Genomic DNA, 21,361 nt, shown 5'->3' with positions numbered 1-21,361 from the left:
AGCTGACTCACTAGTTACTCAGCTTGTCTGTCATGTAACAGAGAGTAGGAGGGAAGTGCCCTATGGGCCATGTTCACACAGTGACAATTTTCCTCTGACATTGCAATGAGGGTGGGCAGATGAGGTGCTGTAATAATGCTTTACTGCTGTGGTTGTATTGTATAAACGTAAAGGCTCTGACAGACTGTTACATCCAACTCAAAAGCATACTGTATTTGGTGCAAAAATTGTGTGAAAATACACAAAAATCGCATAGACGGAAATATGAACTCTACTGAGTCAATATGTAAACATGTTCACTTACATATTGGCAGCTAAATTTGTACTAACTTGTGTAAGAAGTTGCAATAATGTTGGTGTTCCAGCTATTTTGTAACACGCCTGTAAACAGATTAAAAAAAATAAAGTACATTAGATATTTAATTCAGTCCTTCAGACTATTTAAAATTATGAATTTTACATTTTTTTCACATTCCACAATGCAAATTTCCATATATTTTTGTGTCACTGAACACAACCTTTCATCAGCCTAGTCTGGTACGCAATGATTAATGTCTATTTACATGAAATCAATATTTTCTATATTTAAAAGCCAAAAAAAAGTCTACATTACGAGGCTGGATGGGTTGCTGGTGTAGCATAACATTTTTCTAAAAGTCTTACATTACTGGACTACTGTCCCAGTTTTCCATTTATTTCCATTCTTTTAAAATATGTAATTAATTATTACATACATATTAATTAATTATTACATACATATTAATTAATTATTACATATTAAATATTTCTTTCATGAAAGGTAGTCAAATAACAAAAACTTGGTTTGGTTTAATCATAAAAACTACTGGCTTAAAAAAAGATCAGGATATGGGTTAACAATGCAACAATGTCTTTAAAACTTTGGTTTCTCAGTCATACTCGCCTGCTTTCAAAGGACAAAATATGAAATTCTAATACAATTTATGCTTCCTATTGAACTACATTACTTAAAAATTCACGCTCATGTATCATGAAAAGATACATTGCTTTTCATGACTAATTTACATTTTGAGCTGTACATTCGGGACATAATTGATCCATTACTGTTAGCATGTTAGAAAACAATTAGTGCTGATGTTTTTTTAGTGACTTGAAACAAGGCTGTGTTTAACAATCTGTTATGAAAATGTGTATTAATATCACATCAGTTTCCTTTTAGTATATCATACTGACTCCCTAGCCTCGACCCCTACCCCAAACAAGAGTAGAGTCAGGGATCTAAGAGCTAAACAAATTGAAATGAGTAGTTGAAAAAAAATGAAATGAGTAAAATGTGTCTAAAATAAAATTATATGTATTGGTAATTTCACAATTAAAAATACATGCACAATACATGTGAATGACTGGCCTTCTTGGTGTATTCATAGGTGAGAAAAGGACATTTTCTGAACAACATGGCCTTAATGTAATTATGACCTCTTAATAGCATTTAAATAATAATAATAATAATAGTAAACAAACATTATTTATAGATTGCTTTGAGTTTGAATGCAGAATGCTCAAATGACATATTTAAGGAAAACATAAGTCACACTAGCATAAAAATACACACACACACATATATGTATACAAAAATAAAAATACTGATTGGTACTGATTGATAAATAACTGCTGTGGTACAAGTGATCCAGGCACTATGGAGAAAATATTTTAGTTATTTGTAATCATTTCAAAGTATACCTAATAACTCTCTACAAGTCAAACCCTAATTAACAAGACTATGCAATCTTTAAATGAAGTAGATCAAATAATAATAATAATAATGACTCTGTAGAAAATTAGTGAGTCATCAATAATAAAGCTTCCTTCATTGTTAGAGATGTTTTCCTTGGTTTTTGTGTCATCAATTAGATGTGCCGCTGACAAGCCATTCATTGTATGAGGTAACACCTAAATGGATAGTGACTCTCATATTTTATCTACCAAAGAAATCATCTCTAGTACTTTTTATGTAAAGCACTCCTTAAAACAGTTTTTTTGTTTGTTTGTCTTCAAAATGGGAGTGGATTTATGTCATCTTAATCAAAACCAGAATTTCAAAGGCAACGGGTCTTTAAGTGTCCTTTGTCCTTTATATACATTCTTGTCAATCATACAAGGATAAACAGTTTTAACAGGCAACAAACATCAAATCCCGACATCAAGCATGCAGTGATCAATTGACTGACTTTGATTAAATCCTTGCTGCCTTTCAAGTGCAGCTAAAGAGATTTATTTATTTTCTTTACTTCTTTACCCATTGCTAGGGTATAAATTTTAAACCATATTATGCAAAGAGCATGGTAAGCTGATCTGCTCTTGTTATTTACTGCTATCCTAAAACAAATTTGGCAGCCATTGAAAAAAAGGAGTGCAGCTATGCTTTAACCACTGTCAATAAAAGATGTGGGTCTGCTGAGTTTCAAGTGACAGATCTGTGAGTTCAGAGCTGGAGAGGGACCACAAAACTCCCAGTTTAATTATTTTATTCTTGAAAAGAATGTCTAGAGCAATATTGTTTTAGGGCACCCATATTTCCTTGATTCTGTAGAGACATATGTGGTTTTACTTCACTGATTTGTGCTGGGTTTGCAGTGAGCACGAAAGGAAGAAACATCTAAATCACACTGAGGGATAATCTTTCTTTTAAATTGATTGTTAAACCCCTTTGCCTTTTCCTTAGGATTTAGGTTTTACAGCTGCACCAACCTCTTTTAATGGTAATTTCTCTGAAATTCAAGGGAAATTTAGTTCTATTGTGAAAATCTAAATCAAAATTGATACAGGATTCTGAATATCGAGTCTTCGATCACTGTCCTACCTAGACAGCTAGCCCTATCAACTTGTATAGTGCCAGCTCCTCCATTAACCTGCATTCCTAATTGATAGTGCAAGAGAAGAGTTATTTGAATGGATTACCGTAAAGAGCATCATGGATTAGCTTGTGAGAGACATGGATCTTGAGGGAGTCTTAAATTAGTCACATAAAGTGATTATAAAACATCCATATGGTCGGCAATGATTGGGCTCCCTCCTTATCAAAGCAGTTTAACCCTTCTTGTAATTTCCTCAAAGCATTGATATCAGTTTGGCCTGTTAAACCTTACGTTGGCTGTGATGTGCATGGGCAGAGTACACTATGTTGTGATCAATGCCTAGAGGAAAGAAGTACAACTGACCATAAACATGGCTTTGGTTTATGTAGATGTCATTGATTACTTAGTTGCCGGGACATCAAGCTGGTAACACATACTGCAGCGAGCATGTGTGAGACCAAAGTCTCTTTAAATCATTATGGTCTTTGAGGAAAGACTGATGCAACGTGCTGTATTCTCTGAATATGACTGAACCATCCATATTTGAAAGATAAAAAGGCCTTTGATAACATTACTGGTGGGAATGACAGTGCTATAGCAGAATAAAAGAAAATCCCAAACTGCTGCATCGTCTGTGGTGCTGTTGCAATTCTCTATTGGTGCATTTCCCATAAATTAACTCATCTGCTTGCCTTTCCCAGGCTGTCATCAGCCTTAATGTACTGCAGTTTTAGTAATCACTTCGCTCACTTGATGATACCTCAGTTCATTAATTTGTTGATGAGCTATATCTATTAGAAATATTGCTTTAGAATTTGCACCACTGAAATCAAAAATATACATGAGCCAATATCCTGTACACCTTCTACTACTTTTGTATATAGACTTATGTTAAAAAAATTAAAAACAAAAGTAAAATTTGAAAAATTTGAAAAGGGGTCGTTTCACTTCAAAATGCTTTGCAGCAAATGGGTCAGTTGCACCCGAAAATAATCAAATCCACTAAAAGTGCCTACAGCTTCAGAAGAGCAATGTTAAGAGATTTTTTAAGCATCTTCAGCATGCATAGATAATTTGAAAAATGTAGAATGTGAGACTATGATCAGGAAAAATCATGCAAAGAAGTAGTGGTGGTCTCAAAGGAACCAATATTGGCTGCTAAGCTACTTCTGAGGGGGGGAACAAGGCCAAGTACACAGACAAGAATTTCACAGTGTGTGCCTGGAAAATAATCCTATTTATGAGTCCAAGTTTGAGATTTATGGCAGCAACCAAGGGGTGACAAGCAAGAAAGATAATGATAATTCAATGTATCAAACCAACCCGCAACCACGATGGTGAGAATATTTAAGTCTGGGGGTGTTTTTCTCTCTGGAGCAGCACTACAGTGCTTTACTTTCAGGTTAGCATCTGAGTGAAGCATGCATACTGCAGCGTAACTGCATGTTGTCAGATGTTACATAAAAAAGTGCAAATGTACAATCTCACTGAAGCAAAATGGAAACAAAGGAAATATTTATTCAAACCGCAGGCTTCTCGTTCACACTGTCCAAAGACAACATTATATTAAATTCACCATAAAAGAGCAAAAACAAACTGGAACAAATGCATGATTCCAAAATGTTGACAGTCCCGACAAACATACTTACAAGTCAACCATAAAGCCAATCAACACAGTGCTTGTTCTTATATTGTCATTTCCATTATTTTAATTAAACCCTCTATTTTGTTAATAAAGATGTGCACAGGAAACCAGTCTGTGACTCGGCAATGAGAAAAGCAATCATGGAGAAAATGAATAGAATTTAAAACATGGAAGCCCAGTTTTGACAGACAGCTGTCAGCCATTCATTACAGACTCCCTAATGATTTTTTTTCCACACCGCTGATGAAATGCTGCAGCACCTTTCTCTGCATGACAGGGGACTTTTCCCATAATGACACCTCAGTTCTTCCATCTTATTACATGCCACTCATTTAGTGAGTCAACTGAAAACAAAACCCCCTGCCTGTACGGGAAATTTCAGTGATAAAACATACTGTAAGCAAGCCACAAAGAAGCTGTTTTTTGTTAATGAGTACACTGCTTTTGAAACCCAGATTTAAGAGATGTAACTGAATGGAGAAAGCGGGAATATGATGCTTGTTACATTGGTATTTAATTAATGTTTTAAGAAATTTGCAACTATGCTTTATACTCGGCAAGTACTTTTGCTGAACAGTCCAGAGAGGATCTAGCTTTATAAAATTCCTAGAGCATCACTTCTTTTCACATTTTTTAAAAGAGATGGAAATAAATTTGTTTTGTTTCAGCATCCTGTTTGCTCCTTTGTGTTTTACAATTTATTTGAGTCAGTGATTCATTTAATTTTCATTTGGTTTTTATTTACACTTTGACTTGGTGCTCAGGTGTTGATGCCAAAAACTACTTGGTTAGGTTTACAAAAAGGAAAGTGGTTTGGATTAAAATATGCCCCTTTGAAAAGCAATGCTGCATATTGAAAGGAGAACTGACAGACTGTTCTCACAATCAGGTGGATTCTGTAGCATCCACCAAGTAACCCATAAATATGATACACCATTGGCTTTGGCAAAACTGCATTTAGCGATACCCTGGGAAATAGAACAGGTCATATATCTAGTTGTTTTACAAACAACTAGATATATCTTTATTAATATGAAAAGGAACAGTTGTTGTACTTTTAATATTTTATTGGTATTTATCATCACTGTAAGTGGTTCTTAAAAATTTCCAACTGTAGAAAAGTGCAGACTGTACACTCAATACATTTGGCTGCTGTCCCCATTAAGTCTGGGTCCTTAGAAGGACTGTTAGCTTTCTAGCCTGACCAGTGTTTTTAGATAGCTCCGTGGATCTGGTGACTTGCTTGTAGTTGTTGTTCACAGTGACAGTGACTGACACAGTGAAACACAAACTTCAGTTTCTATGACAGATTAATCTGATTTCAATTTTGATATCAACACTGATGGGAGGTTGTTCTCCAGACATGACCTGGTAACCAAAAAGCAGCTCATCAGTGGAAGAATGCTCACTCTCCCAGCTCTTGAAGTGATGCATCAGGTGACCATGAGCACACTTCTTTCTCCTGAGGCATCGCATTGTCAGATTTCTTCCATCCAGTAAAGCGTAATTTCTGACTGACCAAACAAAAAATAAATACATAGCAAGGAAACACTAGTCCTTATGTACTAATAAAGGTTGCAAAGTGGGATCTAGACCTTCAGCTTTGCTTTAATGTTACAAGGCTCCTGCCGTACTTGGATCTTGAAAAAAAAGCATATTTATTTGACAGTTTGACAGCTTAAAGTCTATGATCATGACTAAAAGCAATCACTTCAACAGAGCACCATAAAAGCAGAGTGCCTGCATTGGTGAAAGGATTAATCACATCACAAAACCATCTGTCTATGTCCACTGTGTAATGTGACTTGTCATGTGACCTTTCGACTCTGCTGAATGATAATTGCCTCTGTCTCTTACCCTTAGTAGGTTATGACACAGATGACATTTGGTGACTGCACACCTCTGTATAAGTACTTTAAAAGAAGTATGCAAAATACAACACACATGAGGAGAGTCTGCAAGAGGCATTTATTTTAATTTGGAACATTTGTATTATCTATAGTGGTGACTGAGGCTGGTGTTAAAAACCTGACTGCAGTGCCTCTCTAACTAGACCGAGATCTACCTTAATGCCTATCACACAGGAGGCTCACTCACATTACATCACAACACGCAGTGTTTTTAACCTCTATTTTTTACTTATAACTTAAAATATTATAACCTCATGAAGAAAAAGTTCAAAATATAGCAAAGCAAGTCCTCCTCATTATGCATGTGCAAGTTAATTCAAATGGACATCAACAGTAAAAATGCAAATTGTGCGACACTATCATTAGAGCATTTATTTGTTTATCCTCCAAAATGTATGTTTGCTCTCTGTGGATTTATCCATTGCATCCTGCATACTAACAGGGATAAAAGTCCTCCCAGCAGTGTAGCTGTCATCTCTTGTTGCAATCTCCCTCCAGTCTGCACCCGTGTTTTCTGTGGTGGACCAAAATGCCTTTCACTCCTTTGATAGCAGAGCACAAGCTCAGCATTACATCCTCTGCCCCTTGTTGAGCCTGAGAGAGTTTGTCCTGTCAGAAACAATAACTTTCCTTTCAAGGCAGGGATCGTTTTATTTCTTAGCGTAGCGATCACACAAGGTGGTTGTTTCCATTTGCCACCCTGGTGTTTCTTTTCATTTCTGCACTCATCGCAGATGTTTCAGTGCCTACAAAAGTTACATTTTGCTTGCATCCTTGCTACCACCAATTGATTTTGTTTCTTACCACCTTGTCCATTCGTAATGGACTTTTGTGTTCTGCAGAAAGAAATGATCATGAGTGACTATGTAGTCGTGATTTCAATCATATCAAGTAATAATCACTTTATCTTTCTGACCACTAACTACACAGTTCATTTGCATAACAGATTACAACATGTTCTCAATAAATCTGTTCCTTCTGATGCTCCTACTGGCTGTCACTCAGCACCAGATGCTTAAGTGCAACAGCCATGAAGGGAATATTACATTTGGGCACAGGCCTCAAAGCATCAGCTGAGTGATTGAATATTTGCTGTTGAAAAGTCAAATTTGCTGAAGAAGGTAAATTTGTTATAGTTTCCTGATACCAAAACTAACTTCCCACTATCTAGATTATTGTCGTCAAACTCGTCTTGCGTTGTCTTTATGGAGCTAATCTGAAAGTGATAATGTCCTCTTCCTAAATGTGTCAGGTAGCCCACTGGGTCACACAGATATAAACATTCAGCACAGGGAATGACTGCTCTGGTTCACAACTTGTCAATCAGAGCACCAAGGCAGGTTGAGCTGTCACTCAGAAACACGGCGCCGCAGTCCAGTATAATTGAATTAGCTACTGTCTCTTCCTGAAGGTTAATTGGTGGGGAAACCTCTGCTGAGCATGGCAAGGCAATTGACAAAGATAAGAACTGCCGTCTTATCTGTCAGATTTTGTCAGCATATGTGAACTTTATCATTTCTGTAAACGTTAAAACTATAAAGACGTTAACAAAAAGCAGGTAAATTGAATCCTCATAGATTGTAAATTTTCCATAACTTTGTGTCATGCTCAGAACTGCACAGGAGCTCCTACTTTAGTTCAATACGTCATGAGTCAGCAGCTAGAGACATTGCTGACAGATGCTTTGGCTTGGAGGGCAGAATAACGTGGCAAGTTGATGGTCAGTTGATGGCCTGGAAAATTGCATTTAAACCTTTAGGTGTTATTCCAAGTTGTATCTTACTCTCAAACACAGAATTAAATTAAACTCTACTTCTCTCCTGTCCGTTTGATAAATGCTCTCTATAGTCGAGTTGCTTTTCCTCTGTTCAGCATGCGTTCTGTAGAGCTGACCTGTTATGGTTTTATTACAGGATGGAATTTTTTATTCTGCTGCACAGAGATCACAGCACTTCAAGATGCTGAGGATAGTTGGACAGGATACAGTTTCTGCTTTTGTGTTTTCTGCCAACTGTTGTCCTAGGCTGCTTTAATTCTCCTCCAGGGTTTCACTGATGCATCTGTTTCCATCAACACAGTGTGATTCCATGCCATTCTCCGTGGCTTATCATCTTTATAAGAGGTGTCACCCAAAGTGGAGCTTTTAGTTTGTAATGAGATTTTTTGCTCTCGTCTCAGCTTGAATCGTACTAGGTCATGAGCCTGCTGAAGGACTCTTGATACACTGAAGAACAATAGAGTGAGATATTGGGAATTTACAAGAGATGGCAGGGCAGTAAGTCATTTAAAGTTTTACAAAGTATGACACCTGTGTGGAATACCAAGTAGGAAGAGAGCTGAATGTAACTTTTGAATAGACCAAGAGGCAGTTAAAATTCAGGATGCCTGTGAATGTGTGTATAAGCCCAACCTTTGCATTTGAGGCTTTAATTAACCAAAAAGGATATGTTATTTGACATTTACCACTAATGTATCATCAGCATTAATTGAAATCAACCAGTACTTCTGCAATACTAATTATTCCAATGCTAATTTGGAGCTAATTAGCAGGGGCCAGTACTAATTGGCAGCTATAAGATTTTATGTCTGACTTAATTTCAGGAAAACATAAACAATTCTAGGATGCTAAGACAGGAGACATGAATTGTGTTCATCCAGCTTTTTCTGGCTTGTTTTCCTCTTTCTTCTTCTTGGTTTTTATTTAAATCTCTTTTTTTCATTTTTACATTATTTTTTTCCACTTTCACTATGGGACAGTAAGCTTTTTTCTTTTTATTATTATAAGGTTATGACCTTACAATATAAAGCACCTTGAGGAAACTGTTGTTGTGATTTTGTGCACATAAATAAAACAGAATGTAATTGAACTGAATTTTAAATATCTATTAGAATAGTCTTAGTTTTTATAGTTGTCATTCTAGCTTAATCAATGGAAGTAATACAATTTTTACTATATTTCAGTTTAAGTTTCAACACATGCATGAGGAGAAACTAAATCTAAAATGTCCACACGCTACATTTAGAAATAATAGTGCAGAACACAATGCAGGATACCGATGTTTCTACCCATGGCAACCTTGCTATACCTCAAACAATCTAAACTGAGCACATGCATATATAAATATGTTTTCTGTAAACAGATATCTGCATATAAATATTCAGGATATGTAGGAAAAGACAACATTTTAATTAAAAGCAGCTTTCTGGTTTCCATTTTTAATCTTATTGCAGTTCAAGTAGTATTTAACAGTGATGTTTGAGCGAAAGAGTAAATGCAGTCTGGAAACCACTGGTGTGACGAAGATTTAGCTTTATATTCATCACTTAAATAATGACTGGCAAAGAGTCAAAGTTCCTACCAAGATAACAGAATAGTTTTACTGCTGCCTAGCCAGTAGGTTTCCAGATTGATGGGTACATAGATACATCGGTCTCCCCTTCCAGAACTGCCATTCTGATTGCCTAAAGTGAAGGTGCATTTGTGATTGTGATCATCAAAATTGTCCCTATTAAATATAAAACATGTATGGTATTGTTAGAGCTATTCAGATGAGTCTGAAACAACACTCCAACACTGATAATATCCACATGTAATCCCAATACATCTAATGTACACTATGTGATTTAAAAAATCTCAATTAACCAGGGAGGTCAAACAGAAAACACATCTACTCTTCTTAAATTACTTATTTTCGTACTGTATAACTCTTACCAGTACATACTAGTAGTGCTACAGATAAATATTGTTTGGCCTTTTTGTGCATGTAAAAGAAAAATGTAATTGCCAGGCAATGATGTCATAATATATATACAGTGGTCCCTCGCTATAACGCGGTTCACCTTTCGCGGTCTCGCTGTTTCGCGATTATTTGGGGTGCAATTTTGCATGCTTTTTTTCTTAAAGTGCATTGTGTCAATGTGCTCATAAATCATCGATCACTAGCAGTGTAACGTTTTGCACCCTCAAAAGCAACCGCGGGTGCCTTTGATTCTATAATATTGGAATTATTTTTCTACAAAGGTTTGAACTCTGACAGTGTTTAAACAAGAGAGAAAAGTGTGAAAGTGTTCGTGCTTCTCTGAGAAAAGTGTATAAAGAGTGTAGTGAGGGGTTTTACATCCTTAAAACAGGGGTGTCAAACTCCAGGCCTCGAGGGCCGGTGTCCTGCAGGTTTTAGATATCAGCCTGGGTCAACACACCTGAATCACATGATTAGTTCATTACCAGTCCTCTGGAGAACTTCAAGAGATGTTGAGGAGGTAATTTAGCCATTTAAATCAGCTGTGATGGATCAAGGACATCACACGGCCCAGCCTCGAGGGCCGGTGTCTAAAACCTGCAGGACACCGGCCCTCGAGGCCTGGAGTTCGACACCTGTGCCTTAAAACATCTATAATAATTGTAAAAATTAAAGTTGGCTACTTCATGGATTTCACATATAGCGGGTTATTTTTAGAATGTAAACCCCCGCGATAAACAAGGGACCACTGTAGATATATATTATCTATCTATTGATAGATTCCTGCATTTAATATAAGTGACTGAGATGAGGTTACAGAGGTCATTGCAATGCAACCATTGCAATGGGTACACTGGAGCCTTTAGATGTACCTAGTTTGGTTGCTAAACTCCTGATGATCTTTTATTATCTTGGACCAGCTACAGTGCTGTATCAGTTCAGTTTGCTTATCAAACATGGAATTTTTTCACATTATCTTTTTTTTTTACCACCAAAGGAGGTCATATGGAGCTTTTAACAGTACTCAACAAAGGCAGAAATATCAGCTCTTTTTTCCAGGCAATAATCTCAAAGTAATCAATGTATAAGTTAAATATCCTCTCATATAACCTAAAATATATATGCTCTCACTGCGTCTAAGCAATTCAAAAGCCCAGTAAAATGTAATGGTTCCCTTCCCCAAGAGAAGTAGTTCCATTTTAATTCAATTGATTTTGCACTTGTGGTTTCCCGGTGCCACGTTTTTCAGTCCCACCAAGATGGTCCCTGCATTTTGAATAACATCAAATAAAAGGCAATCATTGGTATGGATGAGGAGGGCCCTCCGAGACTGGGGCACCTTCACCATGACAAAGACCAAATAGGAAATAAAAGGCGAAACAAGAACAAGTGGGGCCCACAAACTCTAAAACCAGATAATTTGATAGCATACTTTTGTAGAAATCTGGACAATAAAAAGAGAAATGTTTGTTTAGCATGCAGAAGGAAATTGTTTAGACAGACACAGCGGCAAACAGAAGGGGACTGACAGACAGAGATAGCCTGAGATAGAGATAGAGTGGGTGGTGAGGTGTTTGTGGCTTTGCATACAATAAAATGTTTGTGGGAAGAGTGGTGAACTATTTTCAAGAATTGTTTTGTCCATGTGACTTTCAGACACTTTTGTCAAAGTTTGCCTTGAAGCACTGACTCTTGTGGAAGAGAAGCACTGCTTAGGCTCAATGTTAGAGAGGACAACTCTCACAGAGTCTAAAGAGTCCAGCTAGAGTGCCATTGCAGCTACAGCTACTTCAATCCTCTCAACATTTTACCTGTTGCGGCATCTACCTGGATAACTTTACAGACACATTCCTTTTCTTAGATTTAGTTGTTTTATAGGCCACCAAAAATCACAGGCTAGGTCCCCATCTGTCTATATGTACAGCAGCTTTTGTATTGTCATATTTTGTAACCTTTTTCATGAAAAAGGAGCCAACATTTACAGAGTAGAAGTGAGGATGCAGCGAGCAACTGGAACAGAAATTTAAAAGCTGTGTTTGAATCATTCTTCAAAAGCAGGGTTTCAATAGGTTATCCACAGAAGAGGAAAATAAAAAGAAAAGCTTTCATTACCCAGTGCATAAAGCCTAAATGGAAAAGAGACTGTGGAATGGCTGCCTGTGTCTGATAGGGGAATATACTCAGCTCTGATGCCTTGGGTGTTCTGGCCTGCTGCACTCAGGGCTAGCACTGGACCATACAGATTGCTGCCATTATGGAAAGCGGGTCTGTGGTGGCAAATAGACCTAAGCACTCACAAAGCAATGTACACTGCTGTAGGCCCATTTGGAGATCTGAATATACAGTACGGAGTGATTTGCATGAAACTAAAGCTCAAAAAATTAATTTTAATGTAGCTTGCTTTGTTTATCCCTTAACAACTCGACACCTCAGGCTTTGATTTTATTGCCATATGTTTTGGATACATTGGGATACAAATAAGTAAAATATTATGCAATATTTAAATGTAAAATCCATGTTTTATTAACTAAAAGTTGCAGTATTAACTATCAGTATAAGGCCATGGTTGTGTTTACCCTTACAAGGGGAACAAGCATGGCTCTAATTTGTGCACTGGTTTCAGTGGTGAGGCAGTGACTCATTTGGAGGCTCGTCTAATTGAGTCATGGCGGATAAACAAAACACAAGTAATGCATTCTAAAGGAAACTTAAAGCTAAACTTCAATTTAGAGTCTAAAATAATCTAACACCAATGCCATGCTGTGAGCCAGTTTAGGTCAAGCTTGGTCTAATTCTCAGGGTATCAAATATCACAATTTTTGACAAAGCCATTGGCATCTCTGAGATATATACGACATGCCCTTCGGTGCTGCTTTCTTGACACCCTGGGCAGAGAAAGCAAAGACCCAAAAAGTCCCCATGAGGTGGCAGGTATGATAACGTTGGCATAAAATCGCACAGATGTCAACTAGGTGACAGAAGCTTATGCCCTGTGTGGGAGGGCTTGTTTTTATACCTTGGTTTCTTTCTTTCTTTCTTTCTTTTTAATATCCACTTTCTTTTTTACCCACTCTTTGGTTAGGTTGATGCATGAAAAAACCTGGCCATTTTTAGGAAAAGGCCATGAAGTAGGAGAAAATTACCAATGGCTGCACTGTTAACCAAGCATGCTAGAAAATCCTACCAAATAATACCCAGTGCATTCACCTAGCAGTCCTGACCAAGAGTCTGTATGTCCCAAGTTGGTTCCTAGATCAGATGAGCTCCATGTCTGCCATAGTGGATCGAGGAATAAAAATACAGCCTTTCCTTAGAAAATCACCAGATATTCTGCAGAGCTGTATTTTTCATATTCATTTCATGGAACATTTGATTTGGAACCTCTTTCCTTCCAGGGGTTTTCAGAGTGTTCTTTTCTTCAATGCTCCTCTGCCACTGCTCTTTTGTCATCATGAAGGTGGTTTTGTAATAGCAGCCTTTGGCATTCTGTTCCAGTGTCCTCCACCACAGCATTTATTTCTGCTCTTTATCTGCACTTGAATAGCTGAGTAGTGCTTTTACTTGATTATCTTAGCCTCATTGCAGATAATTGCTTAGTACTGTGTGAACCAAGGAGAACTGTAATTGAAAATGGTTTCTCTGCACCTAAATTGCCCTTCATTTGTGTTGCAAAACGATGTCTTTTGATGCATTTTTGAATAAAATTTGGGCCCTTTGCTTTTAAGTGATTATAAGGACAGATTTGCGGACATAACTTAGAAGATCAATAAATAGAACTCAATTGTGAAACAGCATAAAATCCTCAAACTGCCTGACACTAAACAAAATATTATGAGAGGTAATTCAAAGCCCTGTTTCCATATATACAGTAAACATCTTGCTGTGCTCTGCATCTATCTACCACGTTTGGTCAAGCGATAATGTTGTGGAAATGCTGAACTGACAATGAAAACATACGAGCTTTGTACCTGGCGATTTTATCAACTATAAAAGGAAAAACAGGCTAATGTGTATATTTAAAATTACATATAATCTCATCCTCTAGGCCGCAGACATCAAAGCCATTTTATTGTCTGGGCAACATGCTGCCCACTTTGATCATAAGTTGGCCACAACTTTGAAACCTTCTCTCACTGTAAAGTTTAATCACACTTTTATTCCCTTGGATATATTAATATAAAATAAAAATCAAATAAAAATAAAAATAAACACATTTCCAACATTATGTTTCAGTTTTTTAATAAATTTGCTAAATTACATTTATAAAATTAGTTTTGGTAGCTCATTGGCCAAATGGGTTGTAATTATAAAGCAGGAACTTTTTGTTAATTCACAGAAAACTGTTTTGTTTTGTTTTTTTAATGTTTTTTTTTTTGTGACCTGTTTTGAAAAAAAAAAATCTATATTAGATAGTGAAAAAACAACAACATTTGCTTCTTTCATTTAATTGTTTATGAATTACTTAATTACTTTGGTGTAGTATGAATGGTCATGGAGGAGGCCTGTAGAAAATGTATGCCCCCATTCACATTTTCCAAACTTGTCCAGTGGCCGGATTGGAATCCATGCCAAGCTGATTCTAGTCCCCAGGCCTTATGTTTGACACCTCCGTTCTAAACCAACTTAAATCAGTTTTAAATATACAAAGCCCTGGGTAACAGTACTAATGTCCAATGTCAGTTTATCAGTATGCTGTGTATTTTCAATTTTTGAAATAATTCAGAGCTGGAACACATGAAAACATGCAGAAAAATCATTCTATAATATATGAGCTTCAATTGTGGAATTTCAACCATGGGCACTGTGCAGTACTACACTCACGAGAACAAGAAGGTTTTGGCCAGGTCTGGTTACATCTGTGTGTTCTCCCTGTACTTGTGTCAGTTTCCTCCTGGTAGTCCAGTTTCCACCCACAGACATCCATGTTAGGTTAATAGGTGATTCTAACTTGGCTATAGCTGTGGATGTGAGAGTGTGTGCTTGTCTTGTCTTCCTGTGATGGACAGGCAACCTGTCCAGAGTGTGCCTTTCCACTTACTCAAAGTCAGCTGGGATAGGCTGCAGCCCCTGTACAATTCTAAGTTTGATAAGCGTAAAGAAAATGGATGGATGAATGACGTTTCTTAACCTTAACCAGACCCAAGACAACACATCTTTATCTATCACCATGTTACATAACCCTACCACACAGTCCTCAGGAAAAATGAATCTCCATCACCCACTCCAACTTACTTACATACTTACATACAGCAAAATCACAGCTTTTCCTTCCCTTGAAAGACAAAACAAAAACAAATATACTAAACATAATTTGGCAACACTTACATTCACACAAATTAACTCACAAAGCAAATTAGCAGCAAGTAAAAGTCATTACAGGCAGACAGTTATTCAATTGAGACATGAGGATGTACGCTAACTGAATGGTAAGCCATCATTTACACTCCTGCCATTATTATGACCTAAAGTATTTGCCTCATAACAAATGGTTATTGATGCTCATCCTATTAAAAGACAACAAGGCAACAGATTAGGGATTACTATTTAGTGTAGACAGGAGCACCATCGGGGAGGGCAGGAGGAGCACAGGCCACCCGGACAGACATTTCCAAAACTGGAAATTGTGTTTTTTGGTGTGCCACCCCAAGACTTTTAGTCGCCCTCATCTTTTTTAAAGAAGAAATTCTGGAGGCACACCTGAGCGTAGAGTGTATGATAAGAAAAACTACAAATAGTGTGACTGTAATGTGATAAACCTACACAAAGGTCAAATGACAGCATGAATGGTCTTTAAATCCACAGTGGCATGTGTGGTTTCAAGTTGAAGTATATTCTTTCTGCCATAAACTGTCACATCTACTTGAGTGTAGAGCCATGTCCTCTAACACACAAAAGCACATTCTCACTCCAGGTGACCCCTAATTCCCCACAATAAGCCCACTTGAGAAGATTTTTGTAGTTTATATTTTGGTTGTAGTATCTGCATAATTAAAGTCCAGTTAGTTTTCTCACAATATAATTTGTGTTAACTACGCTATACAATAAAATGATATTGAAGTTTGGCGTAAATAATTAGAAAGGCTAGTAACTACATAATTAACTGTGTTCAAATTAATATAGAAATTGCCCATTATAGGTTCGACTGATTAAAATGCATAAACAGTTGGCTTTAACAAGTAGACAGATGAAATCCTTTCTCTCACATTAGAACAGTTAATAAATTTGGTTTCCACAAAAACATCATTTAGACAGCAATTAGGTACAAATATGGCCACACTGCAAGTTAAAATTGATCCAGGAAATTGTTTTAATGACATGCTATTATAGGTGATTGAGGTTTTCCCCACCACTGTATACCTGCGCGGCAGACATTTTTTTTATTTCTTTGTTAGCAGTAGGAAATCGACCCTTGAGCAATTAAACACTGTAATGGATACTGTAATACTGAGTTGTGATGTAACAGAATATGACTGTGCTCTGGAATGGAACTGAATGTATTACTACAATTTATTCCAAAGCTATGAAATTTTCAAAGAGAAAATAATACACTCAGTGTTTAAGTATTTTTTAATATTTTATCATTGAAAAGTTGTGTATATAAGCTATAAAACCCTCTCAGTATGTTTACCATATGTCGGGGTTTTGGAGGAACAGCACTACTATGTTATCTAACAACTAGATATTTGTGTACAATGACAATATAGGATCAAGTGCTTTTTTTAAACTTGAATTTTTAACTTTATTAAAAAAAAATATGACTCAAAATGTTCAGTAAAATCTCAGAAATCTAAGAGCAGAATAAAGTTATCTTAACCCAAATTCTGTAATGAGATATGTTACCATAAAGTCTTCAACAGTGAAATAGTATCAACTGTACAAAGAGTAAAAACAGCAATCAAAAGAGATGTTACAAAGAAAAATGACGAGTCTGTATAAAAACAAAAAACCTGCAGAATTAAAAGTGAGAGTTGCTGCTCACTTTCCCATTCCCTCACGCAAAAGATTTTAATTGAATTTTAACACTATGGTAATCACACCTGCTACATGATTTCCCTCTTTCCTCCAACATAATCCAGCGCTCAGAAAGATTTTAATTTATTCATGAAGATTTTCAGAGAGAAAAACTAAATACATGATGCAAATTGTCATTTTGCATGGTACTGTATAATTGATTTAATGCAGCTTCTTAACATTGGCCTCCCTCAGTTGCATCTGACAGGCCTCAGGTTAATGGTGTGAAAACAGGGACACTGCTTCCCCCAACCTGTCAAGTGGTAATTGGTCAACAGTCTTCTTTAATAGCAGGCTGCCATAGGCAACAGCAAAGACTTCTTAAATGGTGTACAAAATAATTGGTGAGGAATAAACAAGGAGGGCTTGAGTAAGTGTACTTAATGTCAACTGTGTGTCCCTTTCTGTATTTTACAGGTTATTCATCCATGCACACCAGAGAAGCTAAGGATGCAGGAAACTGGCAGAAACAACAACATGAGACCATTTAATGATGGTACCCACTAAGGAAAAAAGCACAAGCCAAGTTGAGGTGCTGGATGCTCTTTTAAGTGTTGCCACAAGTTCACTGCAGGCAAGCCTCAATCTGAAAGCAGATTTTTCTAATTGATACATGGCGATAACATCCAGTATCACACATCTATCAATGAAGAGGAGGCAAATAAAAGGATTGTCTCTGGCCCTGAGATTAGCTGAACAGCTGTACTGAAACTGCAGCGGTATCACACCCCTTTGATTCTTTTGGCCCTGCACATGACTCTCAAAGAAGCACCAATGGCCTGCAGCTTAGGCATGGTGATGAGTGCCTTGTTTTGGTCTGTAGCCATTGTATATTTGACTCATATTGGCAGAGTCAGTGGAGACTGCTGGTTAATTGAGGGTGAAAAGGGCTTTGTATGGCTCGCAATTTGTAGTCAAAACCAGCCACCTTATGAGGCCATCCCACAGCATATCAACAGCACCATTGTGGACCTTCGTCTAAATGAAAACAAAATCAAAAGTATCCACTATTCTGCCCTTAGCCGCTTTGCCAACTTGACCTACCTGAACCTGACCAAGAATGAAATCTCCTACATAGAAGACGGGGCCTTTTCTGCTCAGTTTAACTTGCAAGTCCTTCAAATGGGCTTCAACAAGTTGCGGAACTTGACAGAAGGGATCCTCAGGGGTTTAGGAAAGCTGCAGTACCTCTACCTCCAGGCAAACCTGATTGAGACTGTGACACCTAATGCCTTTTGGGAATGCCCCAACTTAGAGAATATTGACCTCTCCATGAACCGAATCCAGCAGTTAGATGGGTCTACGTTTGCCAGTTTAACTAAACTCACCACCTGTGAGTTGTACACAAACCCCTTCAACTGCTCATGTGAATTACTTGGTTTTGTCAAATGGCTCTCAGTTTTCCCAAACAGAACAAATGAACGAATGGTTTGCGACTCCCCACCCGGGGTTTCCGGTTATAGCTTACTGAGCCAGATTCCTAACAATCCAAACTATCGAAATGCACTGTACATGCTTACCAAAGTGTGCACCGATGAATATGTAACACCATTTATAACTGTGCCCATTGAGTCAACAACACTACCACCAGACTCAACGCTTTGTGGAGTGGAAGACTGTCCATCAGGCACAGAACCAGAAGACACTACCATCAGTACACCTGAAAATGATGTTCAGGGAACTCCTCTGATGAAAGTGAAGCAAGTAACACACACAGGTGCTATCATCACCGTTCAGATTCCTCATCCCTATAAGAAGATGTACATCTTGGTTCTTTATAACAACAGTTTTTTCACAGACATTCAAAACCTAAAAGATATAAAAGAAGACATTGAATTAAAAAACCTTAAACCCCACACCAACTACACATATTGTGTTGCTTCAATACGCAATTCCCTTAGACACAACCACACATGTCTGACAGTCTCTGGCCCTCGAAATGGAAAGGACGTAATTGAGAAAAAACCGACTGCTACTCACTACATTATGACAATTTTGGGCTGCCTATTCAGCATGGTTATATTTCTTGGAGTTGTGTACTATTGCTTGCGAAGAAAGCGGCAACAAGATGAAAAGCACAAAAAATCAGGAAGTTTAAAGAAAAACATAATGGAACTTAAATATGGACAAGAGCTTGAGGGTGGGACTATATCTCGAATGTCGCAGAAGCAGTTGTTGGCAGGAGAGAGCATGGCACGTATGCCATACTTACCATCTGCAAGTGAAATGGAGCAGTACAAATTTCAAGAGATAAGTGATACTCCTAAGATGATGAAAGGAAATTACATGGAGGTGCGAAGTGTGGATCACCATGACCGCCGGGAGTGTGATATGGGAATGGCTGGGAATAGTCAGGGATCAGTGGCAGAAATTTCCACAATTGCAAAAGAGGTGGATAAAGTCAATCAGATAATAAACAACTGCATAGATGCTTTGAAGTCAGAATCCACCTCTTTTCAAGGAGTGAAATCTGGAGCAGTATCCACTGCAGAGCCCCAGCTTGTACTAATATCAGAACACCCACAGAATAAATCTGGCCTTCTGTCTCCAGTGTATAAGGATAGCTACCACCACTCTCTGCAGAGACATCGGTCTTCTGATGTCTCTCCAAAGAGGCCCAGTACAGCTACAGGAGGGCCCATGAGAAGCCCCAGGCCTTATCGTTCTGAATCCAAGTATATAGAGAAAACTTCTCCAACAGGAGAGACCATCCTCACTGTAACACCTGCTGCTGCCATCCTGAGGGCCGAGGCAGAAAAGATCCGTCAGTACAGTGCCCACCGACACTCCTATCCCGATGCTCAGATAGAGGAGCTCGAAGGACCTGACAGCCACAAGTCCTCCATGTTGGAGCCTCTTACTCACTCCCGCTCCAGAGACTTAACATATTCGCAGATGTCCTCTCAGTACCACAATCTAAGCTATTCCTCCAGTCCCGAATACTACTGCAAACCTTCACATAGCATCTGGGAGCGTTTCAAACTCCACCGGAAACGGCATAAAGATGAGGAGTACATGGCCGCAGGGCATGCACTGCGTAAGAAAGTCCAGTTTGCAAAGGATGAGGACCTCCATGATATTTTAGACTACTGGAAAGGCGTATCATCCCAACAAAAATCGTAACCTATCTAGTTTTTGTTTTTTTTAGTGGACTACACATTGCAGAAATGACACAACCACCTCATCTGACAACTGAATCAGTGGATACTTCCATAAAAGAATTAACTTCTCACTCACACGTACCACATTCTCTTTCAACTGTGAAGAAAATGGGGTTAAGATTCTTTCAATTTGTCTTATTATGTAAAGCATTCACGGGAAAAATTATATTGCAAATAAATAATATATATGTTAAAATGGATAATAGGTTTTTTGGGTATCGCATGGCCAAGTCCTGTGACAGTGGATTTGCTGTTGTGTAATATGAAACTATTATATGAAGATATGTCTACTGAAACCTCAGTATTTTTTGAAGAACTGTTCAGACCCTCAATTTGAACTTTTTTTCTTCCTTCCTTGCATATATTTAATTCAAAACTATGTACAGATTTGACTTTCTATATTTGCAGTGTTTTCTGTGTAAATGGAAAAGTGTTAGTGGATGAATCAGGTTTAACAAATGGAGCACTGATCATTTAGGTGATCTTGTCTATAAAAAACCGCAAGCCCCACTTTAAAACCATGAGATCATTTATCATTTTATCATTATCAATGCCTGATTTCTGTTTTTGTTTGTTTTGTTTTGTTTCTATGAAGGCTTTTACATCTTTTACATGATTCAAATGGATTAAGTACCCTGAATCACTTAGTATCTTGAAAGACTTCAAAAGTGCAGTATATGTCATACTTTAGTGATGTTCTCTTAGTTTCACGAACCACCATTTGTAACTTTAGTACCAAAGTAAAAAAAAAAAAAAGGCTGAAATGTTTACAATATTTCTGCATGGCCTGGGGATCATACATGCAGTCGGTCCATGAAGATTTTGCTTTTTCTGTCTTATCAGTTACTTCTTCAAATGAGAAACATTGGGAAATCACAATATCTACACACAGGATGTGGTGTGCAAGCCTACTATTAATCACTAATATTTCAAAGGGAAGACGGCTATACTTTGTCACCTGTCATTTAGGTACATGGACAGATGTTGTGTCCTGCAGGAGAGCCCGATGGATGAATGTAACAGATATGTATTTTGATCTGTCTATGGCAGCTTTTTATGT

General features: G+C 37.6%; 1 protein-coding gene across 3 annotated transcripts in view; it reads left to right on the top strand.

Annotated features, from left to right (window-relative positions):
- The window catches only part of elfn1a (extracellular leucine-rich repeat and fibronectin type III domain containing 1a), a 74,383-nt gene extending 53,367 nt beyond the window's left edge, over positions 1–21,016 (top strand). For all 3 annotated transcript variants that reach the window (XM_085156598.1, XM_085156597.1, XM_085156596.1), the window contains one exon: positions 17,558–21,016. In XM_085156598.1, the coding sequence (XP_085012724.1) occupies positions 17,894–20,263 (2,370 nt within the window). In that variant the 5' untranslated portion in view covers positions 17,558–17,893 and the 3' untranslated portion in view covers positions 20,264–21,016. The remainder of the gene's footprint in view (positions 1–17,557) is intronic.
- Positions 21,017–21,361: the final 345 nt, after the last annotated feature.

This window comes from Neolamprologus multifasciatus, chromosome 4, assembly GCF_963576455.1.
Source record: "Neolamprologus multifasciatus chromosome 4, fNeoMul1.2, whole genome shotgun sequence".
Lineage (NCBI taxonomy): Eukaryota > Metazoa > Chordata > Actinopteri > Cichliformes > Cichlidae > Neolamprologus > Neolamprologus multifasciatus.
Note: the sequence above shows the minus strand (reverse complement) of the source record. Positions and strands in the feature narration are given on the sequence as shown.